A 26,846-nucleotide genomic window follows, 5' to 3' on the forward strand; every position below is an offset into this window, starting at 1 on the left:
TAATAGTGTAAATAGTAAAACAATACAAACGCAAACTGGGCAATTAAAGTGCTTTTTAAGTTTAGAAACATTTTGAGTCCCCCCTCTCTTGCCGGTGGGAGTCCAGTGGGAGAAAACCAGTTCAAATCCTTCAGTAGTTGTGGAGCCCCAGTAATGTTAAGTAGGCTTATAAACATTGGATGAACTGATTCTTTTGTCTTTAATACAGATGATGGTGGGTCATTAATAAATGAATCATGACAAAAGTTATGATAACCGATTATTTGTCTATGAGTCCAGGGCACCGTGTTTGACATGCGTGCACAGACAGTAACCTCATGTCACAGCCACACACACAGGCTGAAACATGTCTTAGGTGTGTGGAAGTTATTCAGGAGAGTGAAGAGGACGCAACGCTCACATCTGCAGAGAAACACACAGAAAGAGTCACGGTGGATATTGTAAAGCAGGGAGCAGGTAAAGACACAGTGAACACAGCTGTTGGTGATGATGTCATTAATACCACGGTGGTCTCTATCGGTAATTAACAACAAGCCTCCTCCACACGCGGCTCATCTGCTGCTGTGAAAACGGAATCGCGGGTGAAAAGTAAGAAACAGGAGTTCTTTTAAATAAAACTGCTGACAAATAAAGTCAGAGCAGACCAGGCACGTGCACACAGACATCAAAAGGGCTTCAGCACCTGCCCTTTCTCTTCAAGAGAAAGTGCCCTTTTTTCTGGGATGCTTTTTTATTTAATGGATAGGCCTATACAGTATATTTATTCCTATTTTCAACAGATTCCCTGTCAAACAAATATATTTATTGGGGGAAAAAAAATCTAAATAGGCCATCAGGTCGGAAGACAAGACTCTCGCTCGCTCGCATCTCACTGCGCAACCAGAGCGCAGCACACAGACAGACAGCAGCACCTCCAGCTTCTCTCCCAGCAGTGTTTTTCTTGGCTTGTGGTGAGTGGTGATGAACAAAAGACTAAACTACCAGTGCCTCGAGTTTACCACTAATTAAACAAAAGACAATATAGGCCTATGTCTTGCTAACGCATGACTCATGAGCTGAGCTAATGTAATAAGTTAGCTGAAGTTTAGCTAAGGCAATATCTCATGGCCTTACAACCTAATATACTGATGAGACACTACAGGTGAACACAGTAACATTTGTGTCCTATAACATCACAATCGCCACATTGATATGCAAATTAGGCATTCACTAATTTAAGCCAGTTTCCACACATTTGACAAGACACTAAAGGTAAATGGGATAAAGAAACTAAAGCATATCGCCACAGAACTTCCCCAGTTAATGACTTACATCAACAGTTTTCTGTTACGGTGGTGTGGGGACAGAGAGGACCCAAATGCAGAGAAGGAGGTTTATTGAAGGATGAGGGGGGTGAGGGATGGAGTGGACGGAGAGGTGGATGACGGGGAGACTGGGACCAGAGAGCTGGGGGACGCTGGGGCCGAGGAAGAGAGGAGGCAAGGGAGAACAGGGAGGACGCCGTGGTGGGAGCCCGGAGAGGAGAGGACCGGTGGGTGAGCCCAGCCGACAAAACGGAGGACGAGGGTGAGTGAACCGCGTATGGAGCAACAACGATCAAGCCAGAATGGTGTGGAGAACCAGGGCTGAACTACAGGCAGGGATGAGGTTGACTACTGGCAGGTGTTGCAGGCTGACGAGGTGGCTGATGAGGTGCAGGTGCGGAGGGAGAGAGCACACACAGGGGAGAAAACACAGGGAGGCAGGCAGGGAACAGAAAACCAAGGAAAAAGCGGAACAATTTTCCTCTGAAATGTGCTTTGTAAATATGCAGATTATCTTGTTTTGGGTAATATAGAATAAATCTACAGATGCAAATAGACCGAGGGTATTAGGCTTAAAACAGACACCATCTAAAGGTGTATTATTGAAGTTTTATTTCCATTAGAGTAAAAGAAGACATGGAAGCAAAATAGACCAAAGTCTCAAAATTGACCACTCCATGAAAAAGTGCCTTAAAGAGTAACTTCATAGTTTTGATGGTCCTCATCTGATAACTCTCCATTCTATTAGTTTGTTGTATGCTGATAGATCTTTACATAATACAGACAGCCCTCCCTCAAATGTGAGTCCATGTCACCATCAGTGATTATGTGTGTGTGTGTGTGTGTGTGTGTGTGTGTGTGTGTGTCTGTGTCTGTGCGCATGTGTATGGTAAATGTAATAGCAATAATAAAGTATTTGATCAATACATTAATGTATTCAGGCAATTCAGTATTCTGTTGCTTGGCTGTGTGAAGCTGAAGGTTATCTTTACTCATTTGGCATCTTGTATTTAAATAACATTTATTTTATTTATGCCTGCAGCCAAATGCCACAGTTTAGTGTGAACTGATTATTTTGTAGAAAAGTAAAAATGTTGTTGTTGTTAATATATTTGTCTTGTTTAAAAAAAAACAACCCCACTTGCAGGAGCTATCAGTGAAATCTAGAAAGTTGTAAAATTCACATCAATAGCTCTAGTTTTGGAGGTATATAGGATAAAAGTTGATATTTAACTAAATTATTTTAAATGGTTCATACATTTGACAAACTTATGTACACTATCTTCAAAGGTTTAGACAGGTGATTGTATAAATATACATGTTTCATGTAAACTACAAAATTAGACAGTATTTTTGGGTATATAGAATCAGACAGACACCTGTTTTGTCTGTTGATGCTTTATTGGCATATTTTGTAACTAACAAGAAAGAAGCAGATGAAAAGGTGGATTATCAAACATAAGTACTCACAAACACATATTTGGGTTAAATTTAAGAAATTGAGAACATATATACTTATTTTTGCAAAAAAAAGTCAAACAAAGGGACAAAATATGCAATTAACTACGTGCAAGATCATCATAAAATCAAATCCTTATTCACTCATCACCTGATCTGACCTCAACCTGACTGATTTAGCTTTCTTCTTCCTCATCTCTCCAAAAAGGACCCCATTTCGAGTGTAGAAGAGTTTGGTCAGAGAGGGACTCATGGGAGAGGGTGTGTACTCTTGACATCGGTTACCACTAAGACCTTCTGCGCACTCTACTATGTAGGAGAAGTAGAAGGTACCATGGTCTAACATACAAGTGTTACTCACCTTCCCACTACGCAGATTAAATGAACACTCACCGAGCAGATCACTGTTCCAGTAAGTATCCTCATCATAAATACTGAACATAAGTTTGTCTCTCATGTTGATGGTTATGGGTCCAAATTCAAATGTGTCTGACCATTTAGGATTGTCATTGTTACTGATGATGTCAGTGCGCTTATTCTGAACACCGTATGTCACCTGAACTGAAGCATCTGTCTGACTCCAGGTATCACCATACAGACCTCGTGCATAGAGGTTGAAGACCTTTAATGATGCAAGACCTTTCCCAGCAGGACAGCAGTTGGCTGCGATATTCTGATTTCTGTTGCAAACACAAGCACACATGTCCCTTTTGTTGGACCTGTGCCCAATCTTACAGCTTTCTGAGCATTTCTTCAACACTGCATTTTTCTTGATGTACGTCTCCACCTCTTTCTTCAGTCCAGCGCTGGCAGGATGACCACTTGGCAGTATGGTGTGCAGGGGCTTTAAATTGTATCTGACCACATCAGGGATGTCTTTCAGTGAGTTAAGCCAGCTGTTATAGACAGAGGGGTTTGATTGGCCTTGAAATAGGATATCAGCTCCATCAATATTTCCACCAGTGACCTCTGTGATACGCTCATTGAAACTGCTACTGAAACTTTGGTTAGAGCCTAACTTCTTCTTCTCTGCCTGACAGTGTGCTAATGTGGCATTAATGCTGGCACTCCTTTCAAAGCTAGCTGAGGCCTCAACTGACAAACAGTCACTGACTTCTGTTGCTGACAGTCCATTCATGGTTGCCTGGCAAGTCCTGACGGAAGTGATGGCCTTTATCTCCCCTCCCAGAGACACTTGTATGATGTAATGTGTACCATATGTGTCAATCAGATTGCGATATAGTGTCTCTGTTTTATGTGAATACGGAGGAAGGTCGTTCACGGCTGATTCAAACTCATGACTCAGTGGAGGTCTTGTTGCCAGTCTGTAGCTGTGAAGCACAGGAAGTATATAAATTAGTAAGAGTCTATCACTGCCCCATTTTATTCACATCTCACTGTTTATGTTGTTTGTTTAAGCAGAATTGCTGTAATTATGGCCAACTTCCAGAAGACTGTAAAACAAAACATTTCATAATACATTCAGAGCCAAATACACAAAGTACATTCACATACTCACCGGTAGAAACTACAGTGGACAGAATGGCTTAAGAAGGTGTAGCGATCTTGTTTGGACTTTTGCATGCTAAAGGTAGATTCTCTGGAGTGGGATCCACCTAAGCCACCACCAACTGTGACATTTGGATCTACAGGTATGTCAAGGCCAAGTGTCCAGTTATTGGACACCGATGATGTGGAATCACTGACAAGACTTTCAGCAGAGTCGTAGACTGTACTGGAGACCTTCAAACTGCACTTGGGGAGGGTTCTCCAGTCCACTACAGCAACTGGGACCTTCTGGCTCTCTCCATTCCTGTAGTTGTTTCTGTATAGCCTGCAAGTGTCATTGGCAAGCTTCCATGTTTCAGTGTCGATGACATAGGCACCTTTCCGCTCCATCGTGACAATGTCGAAGCCTTCTCCACCCAGATTGTAACCAGGGACAAAGTGAGCCTTTTTACACTCCTTTGGTGTACCAATGAAGCTTACACTGGATGGCAGACACAGAGGACTCCATGCCCAGAACAGGAGCATGAGATGCCACAGCTTTGCCATCTGTGTGAGGGTTAAACAACAAGACAAGACAAAATGTCATGGTTGCAATCAATTAAACAATTCAAACTCTGAATGTAAAATTGAAAATACTTTGATGTGAAAGATTACTCAAATCAAACTATTATATAATAACTCAGGTGTCTTACCATGAATGTTGACAGCAAGCTCTGTTCAGTAGCTTATAATATCTGACCTATATTATAGTACTGATGTGGAGGTGGAGTCTCAATTGCCACACATTTTTCACCATCTGCATTTAGCAAATGTGACATTTGCATTTCACACCCTATTAAGATGAATGAACATTTATAGTAACATCTTAACGTGTAACAGCAAGTGAATATAAAAATGTATTAAGCATACCTAGCTAGAGAAGGAAAGTAGAAAACTGAAAATCATCACATCTAAATTATTAAAATCTTAAAATATTAGTGCTGTGATTACTTTATGAATTGTGAAGATGTCCGGCTCAAATTTGTAGCTACAAACAATTATGAAATGAGCGGCAAACTATTTTTTCAAAAGCACATGTTTTTTACTGGGATGTTATGGAGATAGTAAAAGTACCAAATCTAAATTTTAAACCTAGAAGTTGTCAAATTGAAATTTCTTGTGCCCTGTCTGAAGGTAGGTAACACGCAACATGAGATAAAATCCTCGTCCCTAGATGCCTGATACCTGAGATCTGTTATAAAAATTTAAATGTAGCGGTTTGTCACTGTCTTTTAAAAGGTGGGTGGTGAATGGAACATGCTATATAAATTAAATTGCCACGCCTTGCCTAAATCCCAAGTTCAAGCCACAGAGACTGCTCATTGATATAAAATGATTATTGATATGATTAATGACTATGAGTCTATACAGAGCCTGTATGACCAGGCAGTTGTGAAACATGCTAGGAACATGAAATCAGACTCTCAACATCCCCTCTTCCCTGAACACGTAACCCTGCCATCAGGAAGAAGACCCTGTGTACCAAAATGCAAATCCAATCACAAAAATCATCATTTGAGCCAGCCTCCATGAAGCTGTTGAACAATGTGAAATAGAGCTGTGTGCAATAAGGCAACGTGCAATAAACATACTAGCACTCGTTTGCACTTTAATCCATGGAACTATGTCGTCAGCAATGTCCTTTTTCTTCTGTGTTTATATTTTCCTCTTGTGAAGGACAACATGTCAATGCCCTGACTGTGTTGGAGAGGATCATCCTTCCCAGCCAAAGGAGATTTTGCCCCAACCCTGCATAGTCAGTCTTACCTTAACCTGAGAAATGGAGCAGAAGGACTCCCTAATTAATCACCTGTGTCCCAGTACTTGCCCTGATAACAGCCTTTTTGTACTAGCTGATGTACATTTACATTTATTCTTTTAGCTGACGCTTTTATCCAAAGCGACTTACAATTGCTATATTGTCAGAGGTTGCACGCCTCTGGGGCAACTAGGGGATAAGTGTCTTGCTCAGGGACACATTGGTAGATGGGTCACAGTGGGGAATGTACACTCTCAGGTTCTGCAGTGGGGACACTCCACCCGGCATGTATGGATGAAAAGTCAATAATCATGGTCAATAATCATTTAGGGGTCACAAAAGAAGAGGAGGGCCTCCCCCAGAAGATTTTAAGCATTACAGGCTTTGTTTCCTGCATTCTGGTGAAAATTGCTGCATCAGTTTATGGTGGAATGGTCTATCTCTATAAAGGGAAACATAATATTCAGGCAGCAGGTGACAATTCAAAATATGAAAAATCTATAGAATAATACAGTAAGGCTCTCAGGCATTCTGTAACTATTTTAAATACCTTTGTTTTCTCCTGTAGATCAACTTTTAAAATTTAATAAAATCCTTGCTGAGTCAGCACACATGATTTTGTCATCCCTCCTCTTTTGAGTCTCTATTTGGAGAAGTAACCTCTTTAAATGTGCATGTGGCACCTTTTCACCTCAATGTGAAATGAATTCATTTTAATTCAGTTAGAAACTCCTGGACTTAAATAGTTCCTGTGTTTCAGCAGGTTTTCTGCTCATGTTCAAAACTTTCTGCACATTCAGAATCTCTCCCACATATCTAAATATCTGTGTTCTCTGACATGTCGAGAAAAACCGCCCCAATATTACGAGACTAACGTCACCATTTAATGATAATTAGGGCTGGGCACGTTAACACGTTATTTTTGCCATAACGCATTAATTAATTAACGCTGACAATTATTTTGCTCACTTGCGATGAATTAACATACAGTCACAAATCATCCACCCAAACAGGCAGTGGAGGGAGGCTTCGGCAGACTACGCTGGATGCAGCGTGGGGAAAGTAGATAAACAAAAGCAAGACAAGCGAACAAATACCATAGCGAAGTGGATAGCTACACACTGCAAGCTGATTAGTATTGGGGAAGATGTCGGTCTTAGGAATGTTCTTAAAATCACAACGTGGACGCTTGGCCCCGCGGGGTTGCTCTTTGCTCCGGTGATAAGACAGGGAGACAGCGCTCTGCAAGTAAATGGCGGGTGCTCTATGGATAGTAACCATGGCAACAGCTTTTGTGCGCTACACAGCTGTAGCCTATTTACCTTAAATTAAAATTATAGGCTACATAACTTTACCTGATAGGCCCACACCTAGTTTTGCGGGGATGCTCTGCCATGCAAATTCCCTCCTGTTGATGTCCTCATAACTATTTAGTAAACAATAATAGCTTCTGGAAACAAACAGTGAGGATCAGTCTCTCTTCCAATGATTTGTGCTCTTTGGCGGTGGGCAAGCACTTCACATCACTGTAACAGGGACATTTGCTACTGAACATACACTGTTTATGCTGCTCCCTGAGCAGCTGTTATGTGTTGCTTGTTATGATGTTATGATCGTGGCTCTGGACTCTAACTTGTTTTAACAAACTATAAAAGGTAATGCCCTGACAGTGGCAAATAGCTTTGGTTTTATATTTCACTTTATTACATTAATGTTAATTTAGAAGAAACATTTTATTGCTACTCAATTCAATTAAATTTTATTTATATAGCGCCAAATCACAACAACAGTTATCTCACAGCGCTTTTCATAAAAGAGCAGGTCTAGACCGTACTCTGTGATGATATTTACAGAAGCCCAACAGTTCCCACCAAGAGCAAGCACTAGACGACAGAGGCAAGGAAAAACTTCCTTTTAAGAGGCAGAAACCTCGAGCAGAACCATGGCTCAGGGTGGGCGGCCATCTGCCTCGACCGGTTGGGGTGAAGGAGAGAGAGCGAGAGAGAGAGAGAGAGAGGGCAGGGAGGCAGCCTACACACAGAGGTACAAACAGTAAACGTGATGTTGCTATAGACTAAATGAAAAATGGTACAGATATTTATAGTAGTGTTAATGATAACAATCGTAATGTTAATGATTATAATAACAATAATAACAATAGGACTAGTAACAATAGTCGTTGCAGCAGAGGGTGTCGAGCAGGAACACGGGGGCAGCAGGTGACCCGCAGCCACAGATCCAGACTCCACAGCTCCAGAGCCAGAAAACCTGCAGGGAGTGATAGGAGGAGAGAGAAGAGGGACGAGAAAGCACAAGACTACCAGAAAGGGGAGAAGTTGTGTTAGTAACATGCAATAATGGGATGAGGATGCATACAGAGGGAGAGAAAGTAGAGGAGAGAGGAGCTCAGTGCATCATGGGAAATCCCCCGGCAGTCTAGGCCTATAGCAGCATAACTAAGGGATGGTTGAGGACTAACCTGAGCCAGCCCTAACTATAAGCTTTATCAAAGAGGAAAGTCTTAAGCCTACTCTCAAATGTGGAGATGGTGTCTGCCTCCTGAACCCAAACTGGAACCTGGTTCCACAGGAGAGGAGCTTGATAGCTCTGGCTCCTAGTCTACTTTTGGAGACTCTAGGAACCACAAGTAACCCTGCATTCTGGGAGCGCAGTGCTCTGGTTGGGTAGTAAGGTACTATGAGCTCTTTAAGATAAGATGGTGCCTGACCATTAAGAACTTTGTAGGTAAGAAGAATGATTTTAAATTCTATTCTGGATTTTACTGGAAGCCAATGCAAAGAAGCTAAAACAGGAGAAATGTGATCTCTTTTCCTGGTTCCTGTCAGAACACGTGCTGCAGCATTCTGGATCAGCTGAAGAGTCTTAATGGACTTTTTCGAGCAGCCTGATAATAAGGAATTGCAGTAATCCAGCCTAGAAGTAACAAATGCATGGACTAGTTTTTCTGCATCATTTTTAGACAGGATGTTCCTGATTTTCACAATATTACGTAGGTGAAAAAAGGCTGTCCTTGAAATTTGCTTAATGTGAGACTTAAACGACATGTCCTGATCAAAGATAACTCCAAGATTCCTCACAGTGGTGCTGGAGGCCAGGGCGATGCCATCAAGGGAAACTATATCTTTAGATAATGCGTCACGGAGGTGCTTAGGCCCCAGAGCAATAACTTCAGTTTTATCTGAGTTTAACATGAGAAAATTACAGGTCATCCAGGTTTTAACATCCTGAAGGCACATTTGAAGTTTAGCTAACTGATGAGTTTCATCTGGCTTGATCGATAGATATAACTGAGTATCATCTGCATAACAATGAAAGCTTATGGAATGTTTCCTGATAATATTGCCTAAAGGAAGCATATATAAAGTGAAGAGGATTGGTCCGAGGACAGATCCTTGAGGAACTCCATGACTAACTTTGGCATGCATGGAGGACTCATCGTTAACATGTACAAACTGAAATCGATCTGATAAATAGGACTTAAACCAGCTTAGAGCGGTTCCTTTAATGCCAAAGAAATATTCATGCCAATGAATTAAAATGTACTAATAGAGAATAAAACATTTATAATTGTCTTTATGAATGACTTACTAATGTGTATTAATGTATGAACAATGCGTTATAAATAATGAATTCCGTATTTACTAATACTTAACTAATGCTTTATAGTGTGTAGTTATTATGAAGTGCTACAGAATAGAATTGCATTTAAGCTGGTGTAAGTACGATGTGGTTCTTACTGTTGGAATGTGGGTCACAGTATAACTTAATGGTTCAGTGTGTAAGATTTAGTGGCATCTAGTGGTGAAGGTTGTGAATTGCAACCATCTGTCCAATCTACCACTGCCCCCTAACCTATCAAAGAGCGTAGGACAGCCACGGTGGCTGACACAGCACAAAAGGTGTCTCTTCAGAGACAGCAGAGTGGCCAATCAAGAAATGTGGTTTGTATATGTATTAAGAAATTATATTTACTTAATTATTCAGTAGAACCATTTGTTATTGTGACTTGGCCACTGACAGATAACACTGTCACTGTTTCTGCACCAAGTCCATTATAAACCACACATTAGATAAAGTTTATACAAACATTGACAAGGGAAACATTAATTCTCTCTGATTATGGACCCTCCAAAACTGCCAGCCAAGAATAACATCTGGCCCATAGCTAGATTATGGTGCTTTGATCGCCGCAAAAAATATAAATAAATAAATACTTTATTATATTCAGTGGTGCTGAAATAGATTACAGTCATGGCAGCAACAGTTACTCACATAATCACTTCCTCGTTAGTGGTTTTGCCAATAAAATAAAAGCGCTAGAAGCTTGTTTAATGTAATTCAGTATTTTGAGTTCAACTGAGCTTTTACTTTGAAAAATTCTTAAAAACATTAAAAGAGTCTGTAGCCTGCTTGACACACCTCTGAAAGAAAGCAAAAGTGTCCGTAGGCTGATGGATGCAGATCAAACATGAAACAAAAACAGTGCATCACATGCCATGATCTGAGAAATGCATCTGAGATTCAGTGCTGAATCCATTTGTTGAAGAGAGAGAAAAAAGTTATCCCAGGTGGGATCAAACACTCAACCGTTGGGTTACAAGTCCTGCACCTTACTGACTAAGCTAACTGAAAAACATGTTGAACAGTGTCTGCACTGCCTGAATTCTACCAGAAGTAGAACAACAAGAACGTAGTGACGAAACGCACTCTGTAGCACTGTTTGTCCATTTTCAGCTACTGTAGAAACATGCTGATGCAACGTGGCAACGTCCTGCGGTTATGGAGATGTAAATGGCTTATTCTAAGGTAAGAAAAACATAATGGTTTATAATGTAAGGTCTTTTCATACCACTGAAAACATGGTTATGGATCTTATATTTCATTTCTGTCAATCAGTGTTGGGCAGTAAGGCGTTACTGTAATATTATTACTTTTCCCAGTAACTAGTAGTGTAACTAATTACTTCACAGTAATATTATTACAGTTACTAATCCAAGTAACGCTGTGTTACTCTTTACTGAACACACCATCTTTGCCGTGAATTCGAATGACTGTGCAGCAGGTCAGCAGTACTGCACTTTGTTGTTCATGTCCGCTGATAGCCAAAAACTAAAGGAAGAATGGAGAACGAGGGAGAGAGGTGTTCTTTCCACAGCTGTAGCTACTGCCTTTATTGTGTCACAGTCTAAGATGCAAAGAACATTGTCGTCTGTTGTAAACTTTGTGCAACCAGTAAAAAGCTTTAAACTGCGAACAATTCTACATATAATTTATTGAAGCGTCTGCTGAAGCAGCACAGCAACGTGAAACTTACAGAAAGAAAGTCTGAACAACATTGATAACTGATAACTGATTGATAATTAATAATCACCTACTACTCAAATGGACAAAAATGTTCCTCTTCCATGTACATTTAGTGATTTGACAGTCACTTTTATCCCCCAAAAAATTTAAAGAAGGTATTTATGTCCCCATAATCCCCAGATGTGCTGCAATGACAGATGCAGTGAGTGGGAATCAATCCCAGGTCTCCCACGCCAAAGGCAAGCGCATTAATCACTTTTCAATGGACCACACCCTGTTTTAAAACATACATGCATTCTCACATCGCACATATACTGTATATATACTCAGTTTGCACATATATACACACTCGGTTTGCGCATATACACATACTTAACCTCGCACATATACACATAAACTCACCTTGGCCTAAGCTTCTCATATGCCTGCATCAATACCAATGCAACTCATCAAGCTTGACTGATTAACAAGACACCAAGTACTTGAAGGCACAGTGACTAACTCCAACACAAAAGGAGAAATTCAAAGTGCAAATCACTGTACCATGGCCTGTTACAGCAGGCTACAGTACTTCCCACAAGTCACAGTGAGAGGCATTAAAATAAACATTTGGCTGTGGTTAAATTGCAATAAACAGATCAAAATGATGCCGAAATAACTACATGATGATGCTGATTTGTTTAACATATGAATTTATGCTTTGTCGGGTCTGTCAGCAAGACAGCAGGACAAAACAATTTAAAATGTGTGTTTTCTGAATGGAGTTCAGATCGATCAGGGCTAATGCTAACTTGTTTCATGGCAAAGTACAAGAACCTAGAATCCAGAAGCAGACACATATTTTCAGAACTTACCAGGTAGTTCAAGTTCCCCGCTTACTTTTCTCCAGTCAATGTCCAGTTTTGTCCGTTTTTTATGTAAACATGAAGTAAATGGAAGCTAGGAAACAGCTTCACAGCCAGCGATCCTGCTCCAATGTGGAAAGGCCTGCGGACACTCACTAACTACAGTAGACCATCCCCCAACTCTGCTGGGACTATGACTAATGACTGGCTGACGAGCTGAATGGTTTTTATTGTAGGTTTGAGAAACCCACAGTCCCACCTCTCCCCTGCTCCAACACCATATTCATAACAGTCACTTTCCCCGACTGCCACTGTGACAGGGCCAGAAAATTGCCTTGTGATTTTAGCATTGCAGTGTTTTGTCAGTTGTCATTTGTGTGCTGTGATTTTTTAGTGAGTCATTTGTGTGCTGTGCTTTTTTTAGTGTGTTTGTGGGCTGTTTTTTATGACATGTGGAGTGGTGTGTTTTAATGCGTGTGTGATTTTAAGTTTTACTAACTGACAAGACAGTCTGTGAATGCCGCACACCTCTGCTGACGTGATAGAGACAATGAGCAACAGGTGCGGACACTGCGAGTCCTTCCCTTTGTTCTAGGGACGAGCGGTGGAGACTGCAGAGAGGACGGAGCGAGCCGTAGGAGGGTAGCGCGACACGCAGAGCCACTGGATCGTGGGACTGAGAAACCGGCCGAGTAACTGCCTACTATTTATGTCTCTCTTATATAGCCCTCTGTTTAACCTGTGGTATCACATTGCTCTTAGTGAGGCCATTTTAAACTTGTATTATTTTAATCGTAGTAATAAATTGTTAAATTTATTTGTCAGCTCTTCCAGAGGCAGAAGATGAGGAAGGCTCCTGGCCCCGACAGTGTGTCTCCATCCTGCCTGAAAATCTAAGCTGACCAGCTGGCCCCCATCTTCACACAGATCTTCAACAGATCACTGGAGCTGTGTGAAGTTCTCTTCTACTTCAAATGCTCCACAATCATCCCGGTCCCCAAAAAACCCTCCATCTCTGGACTAAATGATTACAGGCCTGTCGCCCTGACATCTGTAGTCATGAAGTTCTTTAAAAGACTGGTGTTGGCCCACCTGAAGGACATTACAGGCCCCTTGCTGGACCCCCTGCAGTTTGCCTATGGGGCTAACAGGTCAGTGGATGACGCAGTCAATTTCGGACTGCATTACACCCTGCAACTCGGCTGTCCAGGGACATATGCAAGGATCCTGTTCGTGGACTTCAGCACCAAACTCACCCAGCTCACTGTGCCAACCTCCACCTGTCAGTGGATCACAAACTTCCTGACTAACAGTAGTCAGCAGGTGAGCAGGGGAACATCACATCCAGCACCTGGACGATCAGCACTGGCGCCCCCCAGGGGTGTGTGCTCTCCCCCCTGCTATTCTCACTCTACACCAACGACTGCACCTCAGGAGACCCATCCATCAAACTTGTGAAGTTTGCTGACGACACAACGGTCATCGGCCTCATCCGGGACGGTGATGAGTCAGTCTACAGACGGGAGATTGATCAGCTGACTCTCTGGTGCGGTTAAAACAACCTTGAGCTTAACACGCTCAAAACTGTGGAGATGACCGTGGACTTAGGAGGAGCCCCCCCACTCTGCCACCCATCACCCTCCTCATCAGCCCTGTGTCTGCTGTGGAATTCTTCAGGTTTCTGGGATCCACTATATCCCAGGACCTGAAGTGCGAGCTCAACACTGACACCATCATCAAGAAGGGCCAGCCGAGGATGTACTTCCTGTGCCAGCTCAGGAAGCTCAACCTGACTAAGAGCTGCTGATCCACTTCAACACAGCACCATCCAGTCTGTTCTCTGCACGTCCATCACTGTCTGGTTTTGATCTGCCACCAAAAAGGACAAGAACAGACTACAACGGACAGTCAGGACTGCAGAAAAAATCATTGTCAGGAAACGGGCAGTAAACATCACTGTAGATCCATCTCACCCCGGACACAACCTGTTCCAGCACCTCCCCTATGGTAGGCGCTACAGAGCACTTTGCACTCATCACACTATGTACATGTATGCTTGTATGTGTATGTGCACCTGTATATCACATCCACCTCCGACATGTACTGTACATAATATCAATAATGGTAATAATAATTTTTTCCTCCATCCTTTGCACATTGTTGCACTTTGTTCATTGCACTATTGCACTATAGTCTCATTCTGTCTGTTTTGTTCATAGTGTTTGTATGTGTTCTTTATACTGTAGCCTGTGTTTGATTATTATTGTCTTATTGTATTATTGTATAAGTAGGCAGATTGTGAACATTGTGTACAATCAAGAGTCAAATTCCTTGCATGTATACACATACCTGGCAATAAAGCTGATTCTGATTCTGAAGTAGTAGCATCACATTCACTCAGGATCCAGTGGCATCTTCTTACTAAGTTTCACCCATTGTTGGTAGTATAAGGCCAGGTAGCTCACCTCCAAAGGTTTGCTCTTAACCACCGGGGATTTGTTTAGGGACCATCAATACATTACTATTGTTATAATAATCTTAAGGAAAAATCATAATTTTTTTCAAAAGCTTCCATGTCATGTGACCTATGCACGCCAACCCAATGCTGAATCGTACAACTACACTAGGCAAATAAGACACACCCCTTCATATAAGTGCATATTTTATTTAATATTAATATATTTTCCAGGAGTCCCTATATCCCACGAAAAAAGCTGTTTTTTCATAAAATCCACCATTGTGTCCCTGAGCAAGACACTTAACCCCTCCAGAGGCGTGTGACCTCTGACAATTGTAAGTCGCTTTGGATAAAGAAGAATAAATGTCCAAGTTCTTCATTGCCCTCCAAATTAAAACCGTAGACACAAACTGTCATTCTCAGCCAAGAGCAGATTAGAAGCATACTCCTGCATATTCCTCCATTACAACAGCAGGAGGATTAACCCCTCCCTCACAAGGGAAACCCAGGTGCTCATCCAAGAATTTGTTGTCTCTCACCTGGACTACTGCAACTCCCTCCTCATTGCAGCCCCTCCGTTCACCATGCATGGCTCCCTGTATCCAGTTTAAGACAAGTTTACAGGGCATTGACGCAAACTACTGCTTCTTACCTTCAAGCCATGGTTGAATTTTAGACCCAGACCTCTATTTGTGCCTTCTGTCCCACCTGCTCACTGGTGGAGCTCAAACATCCAAGACACACTGTGTAAACCACAGTATGTGGTTGTTAGGATTGACAGACAAAACAGCATACTTAAACAAGCAGCTTGAAAGACAGTGAACCGCAGACAAGTGTTTCAGGAGTGAAGCTAGCCACACTGTAACAACACATGGCGGCCTGCGAAAACTGCACTCTGGACTACTCACGTCTGGAAGAAAACATCCACCGCCTGAAGAATGAGATCCAGGAAAAGGTCAAGTTGATCGATGGCTTCTCGTCAGTCACATTGGCCCAGCTCAAGTACATCTCACATATTCAAAGCTCTTCTGCTCTGTCATCGCCCTCCCAGGCCGCGATTTGCGACTCTGCCTCCACCCTTTCATGGCTAACATCGAACGGTACTGGAGCAGGTATCGGGCCGGATACCTGTGAGGGAAATCCACTGGCTGAACATGAGTCTGACTTGATGCTGATGAGCAGCTGCACTGCAGTGGATAATGTAGAGCTGAGTACCATCTCTTCAGCAGCGCTGGGAGAAAAGCAGGCCCTAATGGGTGCCAGACCCAAGGCCACAACTTTTACCAGTACTCCCGACAGGGTGATCTCTCCGTCCCAACCTTCATGGGCCGAAGTGGTGCACGGCGGCAGGAGCTGCCCGGAGCTTACAGTATCAAAACCTCACCTAGAGCTGTCAAACCGCTACGCCACTCTGTCTGACGAGGCTGCGGTCCATCCATCGGAAGCTTCAGTAGATTTAGCCACATTTGACAGTTACAACAAAAAAGCAGTACAACTTATCAGACTCCATGAGGCCAAATAATAAACCAGTACTCCCTGTTTCAGCTGTTCTCTTTGTGAAATAATTGAAAAACAGGGCCTCTACTGTACGATGTACGATGATGATTTGTGCCAAGTACATAGGCTGGTAAAGCACAATTGGATGCCTCATTTACACCTTTTTTTTTTCATTAATAATGCATTATTATCATACTGAATGGTTTCATAAAGCAGCTTCCGAAGATATTAATAATGGCTCTTGGAGTATACTAGTAATAAATTACTAATAAGCTGAAATGCTAATAAAAATGTTTAGGGAACACATTTATGTGAAGTTTAAAATATATTTAAACTGTTCTTCAAGTATAGCACAAATGGTACATTTAAATTACAGTAAAGGTACTTAAAGTAGGTCCATTTTAACTAAGTATATTAAAATATATTGCAATTATCTTAAAGTTGACTTTTTTTGACAGCATTTCTAAAATGACACTTAACATACTCTAAGTTGTTCCAAAATACATTTAATATACACCTAGTATAGTTCAATTAAAATGTGATACGTGCATCCAAAAAGTGTTACTTAAGTACTTTTTCACTTGGGAACACACAGAAAGAGAAGCGGTGGATATTGTAAAGCAGGTGAAGCAACGGTGAACACAGCTGTTGGTGACGATGTCATTCTACATCAGTGGTCTCTATCGGTAATTAACAACAAGTGTCCTTCACATGCGGCTCATCATCTGCTGTGAAAACGGAATTGCGGGTAAAAAACGCAAGTTCTATTAAATAAAACTGCTGACAACACAGACAGACAGGTGTAGGTGTGTGCTTCTTTGTCTGATGGGACAAGCAAGGTGAGCAGATTACTGTGGTTTGTGATTTAACACAAAATAAGTTGGAGAATTAAGAAGAATTAAAATGGTGTGCAATTTATTTTCAGCTTCTTCCAGTGAAAATGCTAATGTTATTTTATAATCAATGTTTCATTATGACCATACAATTGAATGGACCCCAGTTACATCTATACTGGTGCTGGTGGGGATCCTAATAAAAACAGATTTTTCCAATAAATAGTTTGTGTATGCTGTCAATTATAGTTCTTAGAAATAAATAAAATTGGAATCGGTTAAAATTAGAATTGGCATGTCAGACCTTTTAAAAAATCAGTAACTGGAAAACTGAAATCTGTGCATCTCTTAATACAGCGATAATCCTATATGTGAACCGATATTAGGCTGATATGTAAATCTACCGTTGTGTTGGTTTTTTTTGCGCATTATGATGTTAAGTTGCAGATCATGTGGCCTGCTGCCGTTAAATATCTATATAGATAGATAGATAGATAGATGCATATATATGTATAGAGGTCCTGGATAGCTCAATGGTTAATGCCACTGCCTTTGGTACAGGTGATCGTGGGTTCGATTATATGGATACTGGAATGCTTGGAAATGTACAAGATCAACAGGACACTAATAGCCTTCATCAAGAACTCAATGGGGATGTGGAAAACAAGTCCGGAAGCCAACTCAAAGCCAATTGCACAAGTGGAACAACCACCAGTTACCTCCTCTACATGGATGACATCAAGCTGTATGCCACTGATCCACACTACCAGGATCCACAGTAATGACATTGGAATGTCGTTCAGACTGGACAAGTGTATCAAAAAGAGGGAAGATGATCAGAACCGAGGGGACTGAACTACCAAAAGGCCACATTGCAGGTGTTCATGACAGCTACAAATATCTTGGGGTGCCGCAGGTTAATGGAAACCATGAGGATGCAGCAAGGACGTCCACTACAACCAATTACGTACAGAGAGTAAGGCAGGTTCTGAAAAGTCTGCTGAATGGAAAAAACAAGATCCGAGCCATCACAGGGTGTCCGTGGGGTCTTAAAAAGTCTTAAAAGGTAATAAATCAATTTTGCGAAAATTAAGGCCATTAAAAAGTCCATTTAACTTGGTATTAAATTTTGAAAATATTTTTTCAATGCGAAAATCCTGTTTGTCCAAATGTTTGCTAAAGGTGTAGGTGTACGTATTTATTTATCATGCATAGCCAAAAATGCTAGACAGGCAGTGCGACAGTGTGATTTGTCTCTGTAACGTTAGGCGCAGGGATCTACCCTGTGACTCTTTAACGCTTAAAAAATGTATCCTTATGGGCTGGGAAATGATTTACAAGTACAACCAACCGTAATCTCCCACCCCGCGGGACCCTCAATGCTAATCGTCCAAAACATAGTCGGAGTGGCGATCAGGAGTAACGGCATTAACCCGGTTGGCCAGTTGCTCTATGGCCACTTGAACAGCCTAGCTCCTGAAAAACAAGAGCGAGATGCGCCACCAGCAGCTGAATCAGTAAGACAGAAGACAACAGGGAAAGTTCAAGGATAGTCTGGGTATGGCTAACGTTAGCTGGCTATTTAGCTAAATTGGTGCCTTTTATTGAAACACATTCAACTTTTCATAAAGCCGATACTCTAGTCATTGTCACTTTCTGTGAACAGATCAATCACAGCCTGGATGGGGTGGGATTTTAAAAAAAGTTTAATGTTCTGCAACAAAGTTCATAAATGTTGAACTCAATGTTCTGCATAAATGGGTATGATATTGACAAGTTAGTAGCCTGCCCAAAATCAAGGTTGGAGACATCATGTAGCCTAGAGCATTTTCTTGCACAAAGTAATAAATAAAAGACAACCCCAAACTGAAACAGCTGTAAGTTATATACTATTATGACATATTGAATATAGTAACATAATGAATATTAATATCAAACTTACAGCTTACTATTAAATTAACCATATACTTTTAATTTAATGGTATAATATTATACTAATACAGTCATTTAGACTAGTACCTCCTCCAGGTTGTGCTTGTGCTACACTGTCTACACTACTAACGTTATTCATCACTCAGTTTATTCTCTTCATCTTTGTTCCCTCCTGGCCGATTTGAATTTTGTTGTATTGATCACGTGGTCGATGAAAGTTATCACACATATCATTGCAGGCAAGCTCACATTATCTAGTTTAAACCAACAAAAACTAAATTACACTGTGGTTCATAGGTAATTTTTTTTAGGATTCCTGTACACTCACCTAAAGGATTATTAGGAACACCTGTTCAATTTCTCATTAATGCAATTATCTAATAAACCAATCACATGGCAGTTGCTTCAATGCATTTAGGGGTGTGGTCCTGGTCAAGACAATCTCCTGAACTCCAAACTGAATGTCAGAATGGGAAAGAAAGGTGATTTAAGCAATTTTGAGCGTGGCATGGTTGTTGGTGCCAGACGGGCCGGTCTGAGTATTTCACAATCTTCTCAGTTACTGGGATTTTCACGCACAACCATTTCTAGGGTTTACAAAGAATGGTGTGAAAAGGGAAAAACATCAGTATGCGGCAGTCCTGTGGGCGAAAATGCCTTGTTGATGCTAGAGGTCAGAGGAGAATGGGCCGACTGATTCAAGCTGATAGAAGAGCAACTTTGACTCAAATAACCACTCGTTACAACCGAGGTATGCAGCAAAGCATTTGTGAAGCCACAACATGCACAACCTTGAGGCGGATGGGCTACAACAGCAGAAGACCCCAACGGGTACCACTCATCTCCACTACAAATAGGAAAAAGGCTACAATTTGCAAGAGCTCACCAAAATTGGACAGTTGAAGACTGGAAAAATGTTGCCTGGTCTGATGAGTCTCGATTTCTGTTGAGACATTCAGATGGTAGAGTCAGAATTTGGCGTAAACAGAATGAGAACATGGATCCATCATGCCTTGTTACCACTGTGCAGGCTGGTGGTGGTGGTGTAATGGTGTGGGGGATGTTTTCTTGGCACACTTTAGGCCCCTTAGTGCCAATTGGGCATCGTTTAAATGCCACGGCCTACCTGAGCATTGTTTCTGACCATGTCCATCCCTTTATGGCCACCATGTACCCATCCTCTGATGGCTACTTCCAGCAGGATAATGCACGATGTCACAAAGCTCGAATCATTTCAAATTGGTTTCTTGAACATGACAGTGAGTTCACTGTACTAAAATGGCCCCCACAGTCACCAGATCTCAACCCAATAGAGCATCTTTGGGATGTGGTGGAACGGGAGCTTCGTGCCCTGGATGTGCATCCCACAAATCTCCATCAACTGCCAGATGCTATCCTATCAATATGGGCCAACATTTCTAAAGAATGCTTTCAGCACCTTGTTGAATCAATGCCACGTAGAATTAAGGCAGTTCTGACGGCTAAAGGGGGTCAAACACAGTATTAGTATGGTGTTCCTAATAATCCTTTAGGTGAGTGTATATACCCTGCATCAACACATATAGATATGTATACATACACCGCTGGTATAATAAACTCACCAAAGGAGGAGATAGAGGCCACTGACATCAAGACAAGAAAGCTCCTCACAATGCATGGAGGGTTTCACCCCAAATCCAGCACCCCGAGACTGTACACCAAGCGGAGCGAGGGAGGCCGAGGGCTTGTGAGTGTCAAGACCACTGTCCGACAAAGATCCAGGAGTACATCAGGAAGATGGCCACCAAAGATGAAGGGCTTAGTGATACCTCAGGCAGCAGAAACCCGAGGGTGAGGAAAAGGTAGACGAAGAACCTTCATGGAGGGACAAGCTGCTGCACAGCATGTACCACAGACAAATAGACGAAATGGCTGATATCAAGAAATCCTACCAGTGGCTGGAAAAGGCTGGACTAAAGGACAGCACAGAAGCACTAATCATGGCGGCACAAGAACAGGCACTCAGTACAAGATCATTAGAGGCTGGGGTTTTCCGGTTTCGCCCCCAATTCCGAATGAACTGTCACATATGATAAATGGGCTGTATGTAGCACCTTTCTAGTCTTTTCAAAGTGCTATACACTACATCACATTCACCCACCTATGAGCAGAGACCCAACTGCTCATCAGAAACAGAAATTAACTAATTCACACCCTGATCCTGCTCCCACACCAGGAGCAATTTCGGGTTCCCAGCCTTCCTTTAAGGGGACGACCGTTCTACCCTGAGTCAAAGCCGCCCACTTATGCCACTTCAACACAACTGTTAGCAGCTATGTGTCTTTTTTGAGGAGTTTTACATTATTCTAACTTGTGATATTAAAGTTAATATTACATGATAAAATCAGAAAATGTTAAATATTGTAAAACTTTGTCAGTGTTGAACTACCAGTAAACATTATTAGAAAACATTCAAATTTCGTCAGCTTAGTTTTTGTCACATTATTAACACATTAGAAACTTTAATTTTGAGTGGCACCCTAATACACAGTGAGGTTAAATATCAAAGACATACAACAATAATGATTAAACAACCAGAATGCAATCAATGGCAATAAGTTCAATGTGAATTTAGTTGGTTTACTGTGGGAAGGATTTATTCTAATGGGGCAAGAGAACTAAAACGCAAGTTATGATAATAACTCAGTTCAATTTGGCTAGGAGTTTTAGGCTAAAATGATTAGGGATTAAAGGCTAAAGTATTAACGATAAAGGATAAGATCACTTGACCACAAAATGCAGTTTGTTTGTCTTACTGCTTGTTGTTTCTCAGCCGGATGGTGTTCGGGTGTCGGGTCTGTGTCTTAACTTTAATATGCCTATTTGCACGTTTTTAATCAAATACCCTTCCACAATGAAGCCTTAAATGTCATAAACGGTAATACTTTTCTTAGTTTTAAGCATTTGGAAAAAGGAAGGAAAACTATTAATTAACTGTTGTAATGATTACAATGGTTCGTTCGAACAACATTTTCAGGATCATAGCAGATGAAAGAAACTTAACTTAACACTTCCTGGATAATATTGGTTGTTAAACATTCTTACTTATAGAATATAAAGCAGTTACACGAACATGGCATCAGATTACGAACAATAAAATACAGAATGATACATTAAAAATCACAAGGAGAGGCATTAAAACAATGACATGTAATACTTATTTTGTCCTCTGGGGGGGGGGGGGGGGGGGGGACACTGTATCCATTTAAAACTATTGATTATTTATTAAACTCTCCACAATCCTCCAGCCTGGAAGCTTTGTTTGAAGTCTGTGAAAGATTTCTTAACTTCTTTTTAGGTAAGGTTGCCACTATCAGAGCCCATATCTCACCCCCTGCTTTTGACCCTTCCATAGTTAGCACTTGCTCAACTGTCCTCAACTAGTTTGAGCTTGTGTCACTCTCTGACCTCAAATAGTGACCCAACTAAAATCCTCATATTGTCCCACTGACACTGTGTCCCCTCACCTCTTTAAGGAAGCCTGGGTGACAATTGGCCCAAAATGTCCAAAAAATCATCAATAGTACTCTGGCAGCAGGTGTCGTTCCAGCATATTTCAAATAAGAAGCTGAACCCCTGATTAAAAAAAGAAATCTGGTTTTCTGGATTCCTTGGTTTTATCCAACTACAGACCTATCTCGAAGCTTCCTTTTATTGCAAAAATTTTAGATATGACTGTACTTCTACAGCTGCAGTCTTTTTTAGATGTACATGATATTTTTGAGATTTTTCAATCTGGTTTTAAGGCATTTCACAGCACTGAAACTGCACTTTTAAGAGTTTTTAATGACCTCTTATTAACCACTGACTCTGGTAATTCTGCCATACTAGTGCTTTTACACCTCCCTCGTACCTCTACTAGAGTGTTTGAAAGATATTAAGGCCTGGATGGCTTCTAACTTTTTAAATCTAAATGAAGATAAAACTGAGGTCATTGTGTTTGGACCCAGTCAGGCCAGTGATATCCTTTCTGTTGACCTGGGCTACAGGTCGTTTTTAAGTCACTGAATGGGTTGGCACCTCACTACATCTCACAACAAAGCATTAGTTGCAACAAATTAATTGCAGAAAGGACAGTGAGCACTGATGAAGATTAAAACACTGCAAAATTAACTTATTCAGGGATTCTTCTTTTCAACACAGTTTTTAATAAGAACATGGTAATAGAACTACTCAAATAGAAGTGTCGTGCCACTAAGTAACTTAACAAAGATCATTTAATTCAAACAAGGTAATAAGTTTATAAGGGGACAATATTCATTTGTCCACAAAAAGGAATTTGGGGCTATGTCCTTCTCTGGCATCTGGCTTTTCTCACCAGTTTCACAACTGGGTGTGATGAGTGATAGGGTCTTTGATATTTTGAGGTAACTGATAGAGGAAGTTCGTTACCATGGTTACCCTGCCTTTTTGGTCTTGGGAGTGTGGGGGTGTGGGTGGGGAAGCAGTCAGAGTTTGTTTAGTTTATGGCTGCTGAGGTCCTACCAGCCTGGTTCAGGTTGAGGTTAGTCTCTGGACAAGGTTAATATTGTCATTTTAATAGTCATGCATAGATGGCCAAAACTGCCCAAATAACACAAACCTTTCACCCCCTCCTTTGGGGTACGCCTGACCAATTATATAAATCGGTAACATTTTTTATTGGTTATACATGGTATTAATGTCTGAAATGTAAACAATAAGAAAGGAAAAGAACATTTTTTTTAATTCTCCTCGCTTGGACCCCAAGTGCACATGGGCCCCTGGGCTCATTGTTTTATTGTGTATCACACTTACTATTTACCCACCCTCTTTTATTCAAATATGTGTCTCTTCCTTTTTTGTAGGTTTCTGTTCCTCACACTTGCAAAGCATTTTCTGGCTCTTGATGTTGTGAAATGCATTTCCTTCAGATACAACAATGTCAATGTGCTGGTTAGAATACATTTTTTCATTGCAATTCACTGCTAACTGGGCTTTGTTTTAGTCCCTTCCTTTACAACTTTTATAACTGGTGGGAGGAAAATTCATTTTTCCATGACCCCACTTGCAGGAGCTATCAGTGAAATCTAGAAAGTTGTAAAATTCACATCAATAGCTCTTGATTTGGAGGTATATAGTATAAAGGTTGATATTTAACTAAATTATTTTAATTGGTTCGTACATTTGACAAACTTATGTACACTATCTTCAAAGGTTTAGACAGTTGGATGTATAAATATACATTTTAATGTTTCATGTAAACCACAAAATTAGACAGTATTTTTGGATATATAAAATTAGACAGACACCTGTTTTGTCTTTGTTGAGGCTTTATTGTCGTTTATTTATAACTAACAAGAAAGAAGCAGATGAAAAGGTGCATTATCAAACATAAGTACACATATTTGGGTTAAATTTAAGAAATTAAGAACATATATACTTATTTTTGCAAACAAAGGGACAAAATATGCAATTAACTACATGCAAAATCATCATAAAATCAAATCCTTATTCACTCATGACCCGATCTGGCCTCAACCTGACTGACTGATTTAGCTTTCTTCTTCCCCATCTCTCCAAGAAGGACCCCATTTCGGGTGTAGAAGAGTTTGGTCAGAGAGGGACTCATGGGAGAGGGTGTGTACTCTTGACATCGGTTACCACTAAGACCTTCTGCGCACTCTACTATGTAGGAGAAGTAGAAGGTACCATGGTCTAACATACAAGTGTTACTCACCTTCCCACTACGCAGATTAAATGAACACTCACCAAGCAGATCACTGTTCCAGTAACTATCCTCATCATAAATACTGAACTTAAGTTTATCTTTCATGTTGATGGTTATGGGTCCAAATTCAAATGTGTCTGACCATTTAGGATTGTCATTGTTACTGATGATGTCAGTGCGCTTATTCTGAACACCGTATGTCACCTGAACTGAAGCATCTGTCTGACTCCAGGTATCACCATACAGACCTCGTGCATAGAGGTTGAAGACCTTTAATGTTGCAAGACCTTTCCCAGAAGGACAGCAGTTGGACGCAATATTCTGATTTCTGTTGCAAACACAAGCACATGGGTCCCTTTTGTTGGACCTGTGCCCAATCTTACAGCTTTCTGAGCATTTCTTCAACACTGCATTTTTCTTGATGTACGTCTCCACCTCTTTCTTCAGTCCAGCGCTGGCAGGATGACCACTTGGCAGTATGGTGTGCAGGGGCTTTAAATTGTATCGGACCACATCAGGGATGTCTTTCAGTGAGTTAAGCCAGCTGTTATAGACAGAGGGGTTTGATTGGCCTTGAAATAGGATATCAGCTCCATCAATGTTTCCACCAGTGACCTCTGTGATACGCTCATTGAAACTGCTACTGAAACTTTGGTTAGAGCCTAACTTCTTCTTCTCTGCCTGACAGTGTGCTAATGTGGCATTAATGCTGGCACTCCTTTCAAAGCTAGCTGAGGCCTCAACTGACAAACAGTCACTGACTTCTGTTGCTGACAGTCCATTCATGGTTGCCTGGCAAGTCCTGACGGAAGTGATGGCCTTTATCTCCCCTCCCAGAGACACTTGTATGATGTAATGTGTACCATATGTGTCAATCAGATTGCGATATAGTGTCTCTGTTTTATGTGAATACGGAGGAAGGTCGTTCACGGCTGATTCAAACTCATGACTCAGTGGAGGTCTTGTTGCCAGTCTGTAGCTGTGAAGCACAGGAAGTATATAAATTAGTAAGAGTCTATCCAGCCCCATTTTATTCACATCTCACTGTTTATGTTGTTTGTTTAAGCAGAATTGCTGTAATTATGGCCAACTTCCAGAAGACTGTAAAACAAAACATTTCATAATACATTCAGAGCCAAATACACAAAGTACATTCACATACTCACCGGTAGAAACTACAGTGGACAGAATGGCTTAAGAAGGTGTAGCGATCTTGTTTGGACTTTTGCATGCTAAAGGTAGATTCTCTGGAGTGGGATCCTCCTAAGCCACCACCAACTGTGACATTTGGATCTACAGGTATGTCAAGGCCAAGTGTCCAGTTATTGGACACCGATGATGTGGAATCACTGACAAGACTTTCAGCAGAGTCGTAGACTGTACTGGAGACCTTCAAACTGCACTTGGGGAGGGTTCTCCAGTCCACTACAGCAACTGGGACCTTCTGGGTCTCTCCATTCCTGTAGTTGTTTCTGTATAGCCTGCAAGTGTCATTGGCAAGCTTCCATGTTTCAGTGTCGATGACATAGGCACCTTTCCGCTCCATCGTGACAATGTCGAAGCCTTCTCCACCAAGATTGTAACCAGGGACAAAGTGAGCCTTTTTACACTCCTTTGGTGTACCAATGAAGCTTACACTGGATGGCAGACACAGAGGACTCCATGCCCAGAACAGGAGCATGAGATGCCACAGCTTTGCCATCTGTGTGAGGGTTAAACAATAAAAGCAGATAAAATGTCATGGATGCAATCATCTAAACAATTCAAACTCTGAATGTAAAGTTTCAATATATATTAGATGGAACTAATCTAACTAATGAATAGAAAGAATTACATGTGAAAGATTATTCAAATCAAACTATTATTTTCAGATAAATAAGACTTCTTACCGTGAGTGCTGACAGCAAGCTCTGTTCAGTAGCTTATAATATCTGACCTATGTTATAGTACTGATGTGGAGGTGGAGTCTTGATTGCCTGTGTAATTGTCACACATTATTTTTCACCATCTGCATTTAGCAAATGTGTTATAACTGCTGCAAAAATGTGGACGTTACACCCTATTAAGATGAACCATAAGATGAAACTAAAATGGCTGCATGGGGAAACTGGTGTTTTTTTGTAACACCTTAACATGTAACAGCATTAAAAATGTATTAA

At 41.1% G+C, this 26,846-nt stretch overlaps 2 protein-coding genes across 3 annotated transcripts; both read right to left on the reverse strand.

Moving 5' to 3' along the window:
- Positions 1-2,690: 2,690 nt before the first annotated feature.
- Positions 2,691-12,404, reverse strand: LOC119899717 (perforin-1-like). Of its 2 annotated transcripts, none has more exons than XM_038714396.1 (3): positions 12,249-12,404; positions 4,282-4,817; positions 2,691-4,093 (listed from the first exon to the last, which is right to left on the reverse strand). In XM_038714396.1, the coding sequence occupies exons 2-3, from the start codon at positions 4,815-4,817 to the stop codon at positions 2,899-2,901; spliced, it is 1,731 nt and encodes a 576-aa protein (XP_038570324.1). In that variant the 5' UTR covers positions 12,249-12,404; the 3' UTR covers positions 2,691-2,898. The 2 variants fall into 2 exon arrangements, with proteins under 2 accessions (XP_038570324.1, XP_038570323.1); XM_038714395.1 differs by lacking the exon at positions 12,249-12,404 and adding an exon at positions 4,964-5,170.
- An 11,871-nt stretch (positions 12,405-24,275) lies between these two features.
- LOC119899718 (perforin-1-like) lies at positions 24,276-26,390 on the reverse strand. The gene is made up of 2 exons (XM_038714397.1): positions 25,854-26,390; positions 24,276-25,666 (listed from the first exon to the last, which is right to left on the reverse strand). The coding sequence occupies exons 1-2, from the start codon at positions 26,387-26,389 to the stop codon at positions 24,472-24,474; spliced, it is 1,731 nt and encodes a 576-aa protein (XP_038570325.1). The 5' UTR covers position 26,390; the 3' UTR covers positions 24,276-24,471.
- Positions 26,391-26,846: the final 456 nt, after the last annotated feature.

This window comes from Micropterus salmoides, unplaced genomic scaffold (assembly GCF_014851395.1).
Source record: "Micropterus salmoides isolate LMB-PRFRI ecotype aquatic unplaced genomic scaffold, ASM1485139v1 Ms_hic_scaffold_12, whole genome shotgun sequence".
Taxonomy (NCBI): domain Eukaryota; kingdom Metazoa; phylum Chordata; class Actinopteri; order Centrarchiformes; family Centrarchidae; genus Micropterus; species Micropterus salmoides.

What these genes read in the sequence shown, in the direction of transcription:
- LOC119899717 (XM_038714395.1), bottom strand. An exon ending in GTCCACTGTAGTTTCTACCG is followed by an intron (nt 4,094 to 4,281) that starts GTGAGTATGTGA and finishes TGTGCTTCACAG; the next exon opens with CTACAGACTGGCAACAAGAC.
- LOC119899718 (XM_038714397.1), bottom strand. Translation starts at nt 26,389, where the DNA reads ATGGCAAAGCTGTGGCATCTCATGCTCCTGTTCTGGGCATGGAGTCCT. An exon ending in GTCCACTGTAGTTTCTACCG is followed by an intron (nt 25,667 to 25,853) that starts GTGAGTATGTGA and finishes TGTGCTTCACAG; the next exon opens with CTACAGACTGGCAACAAGAC.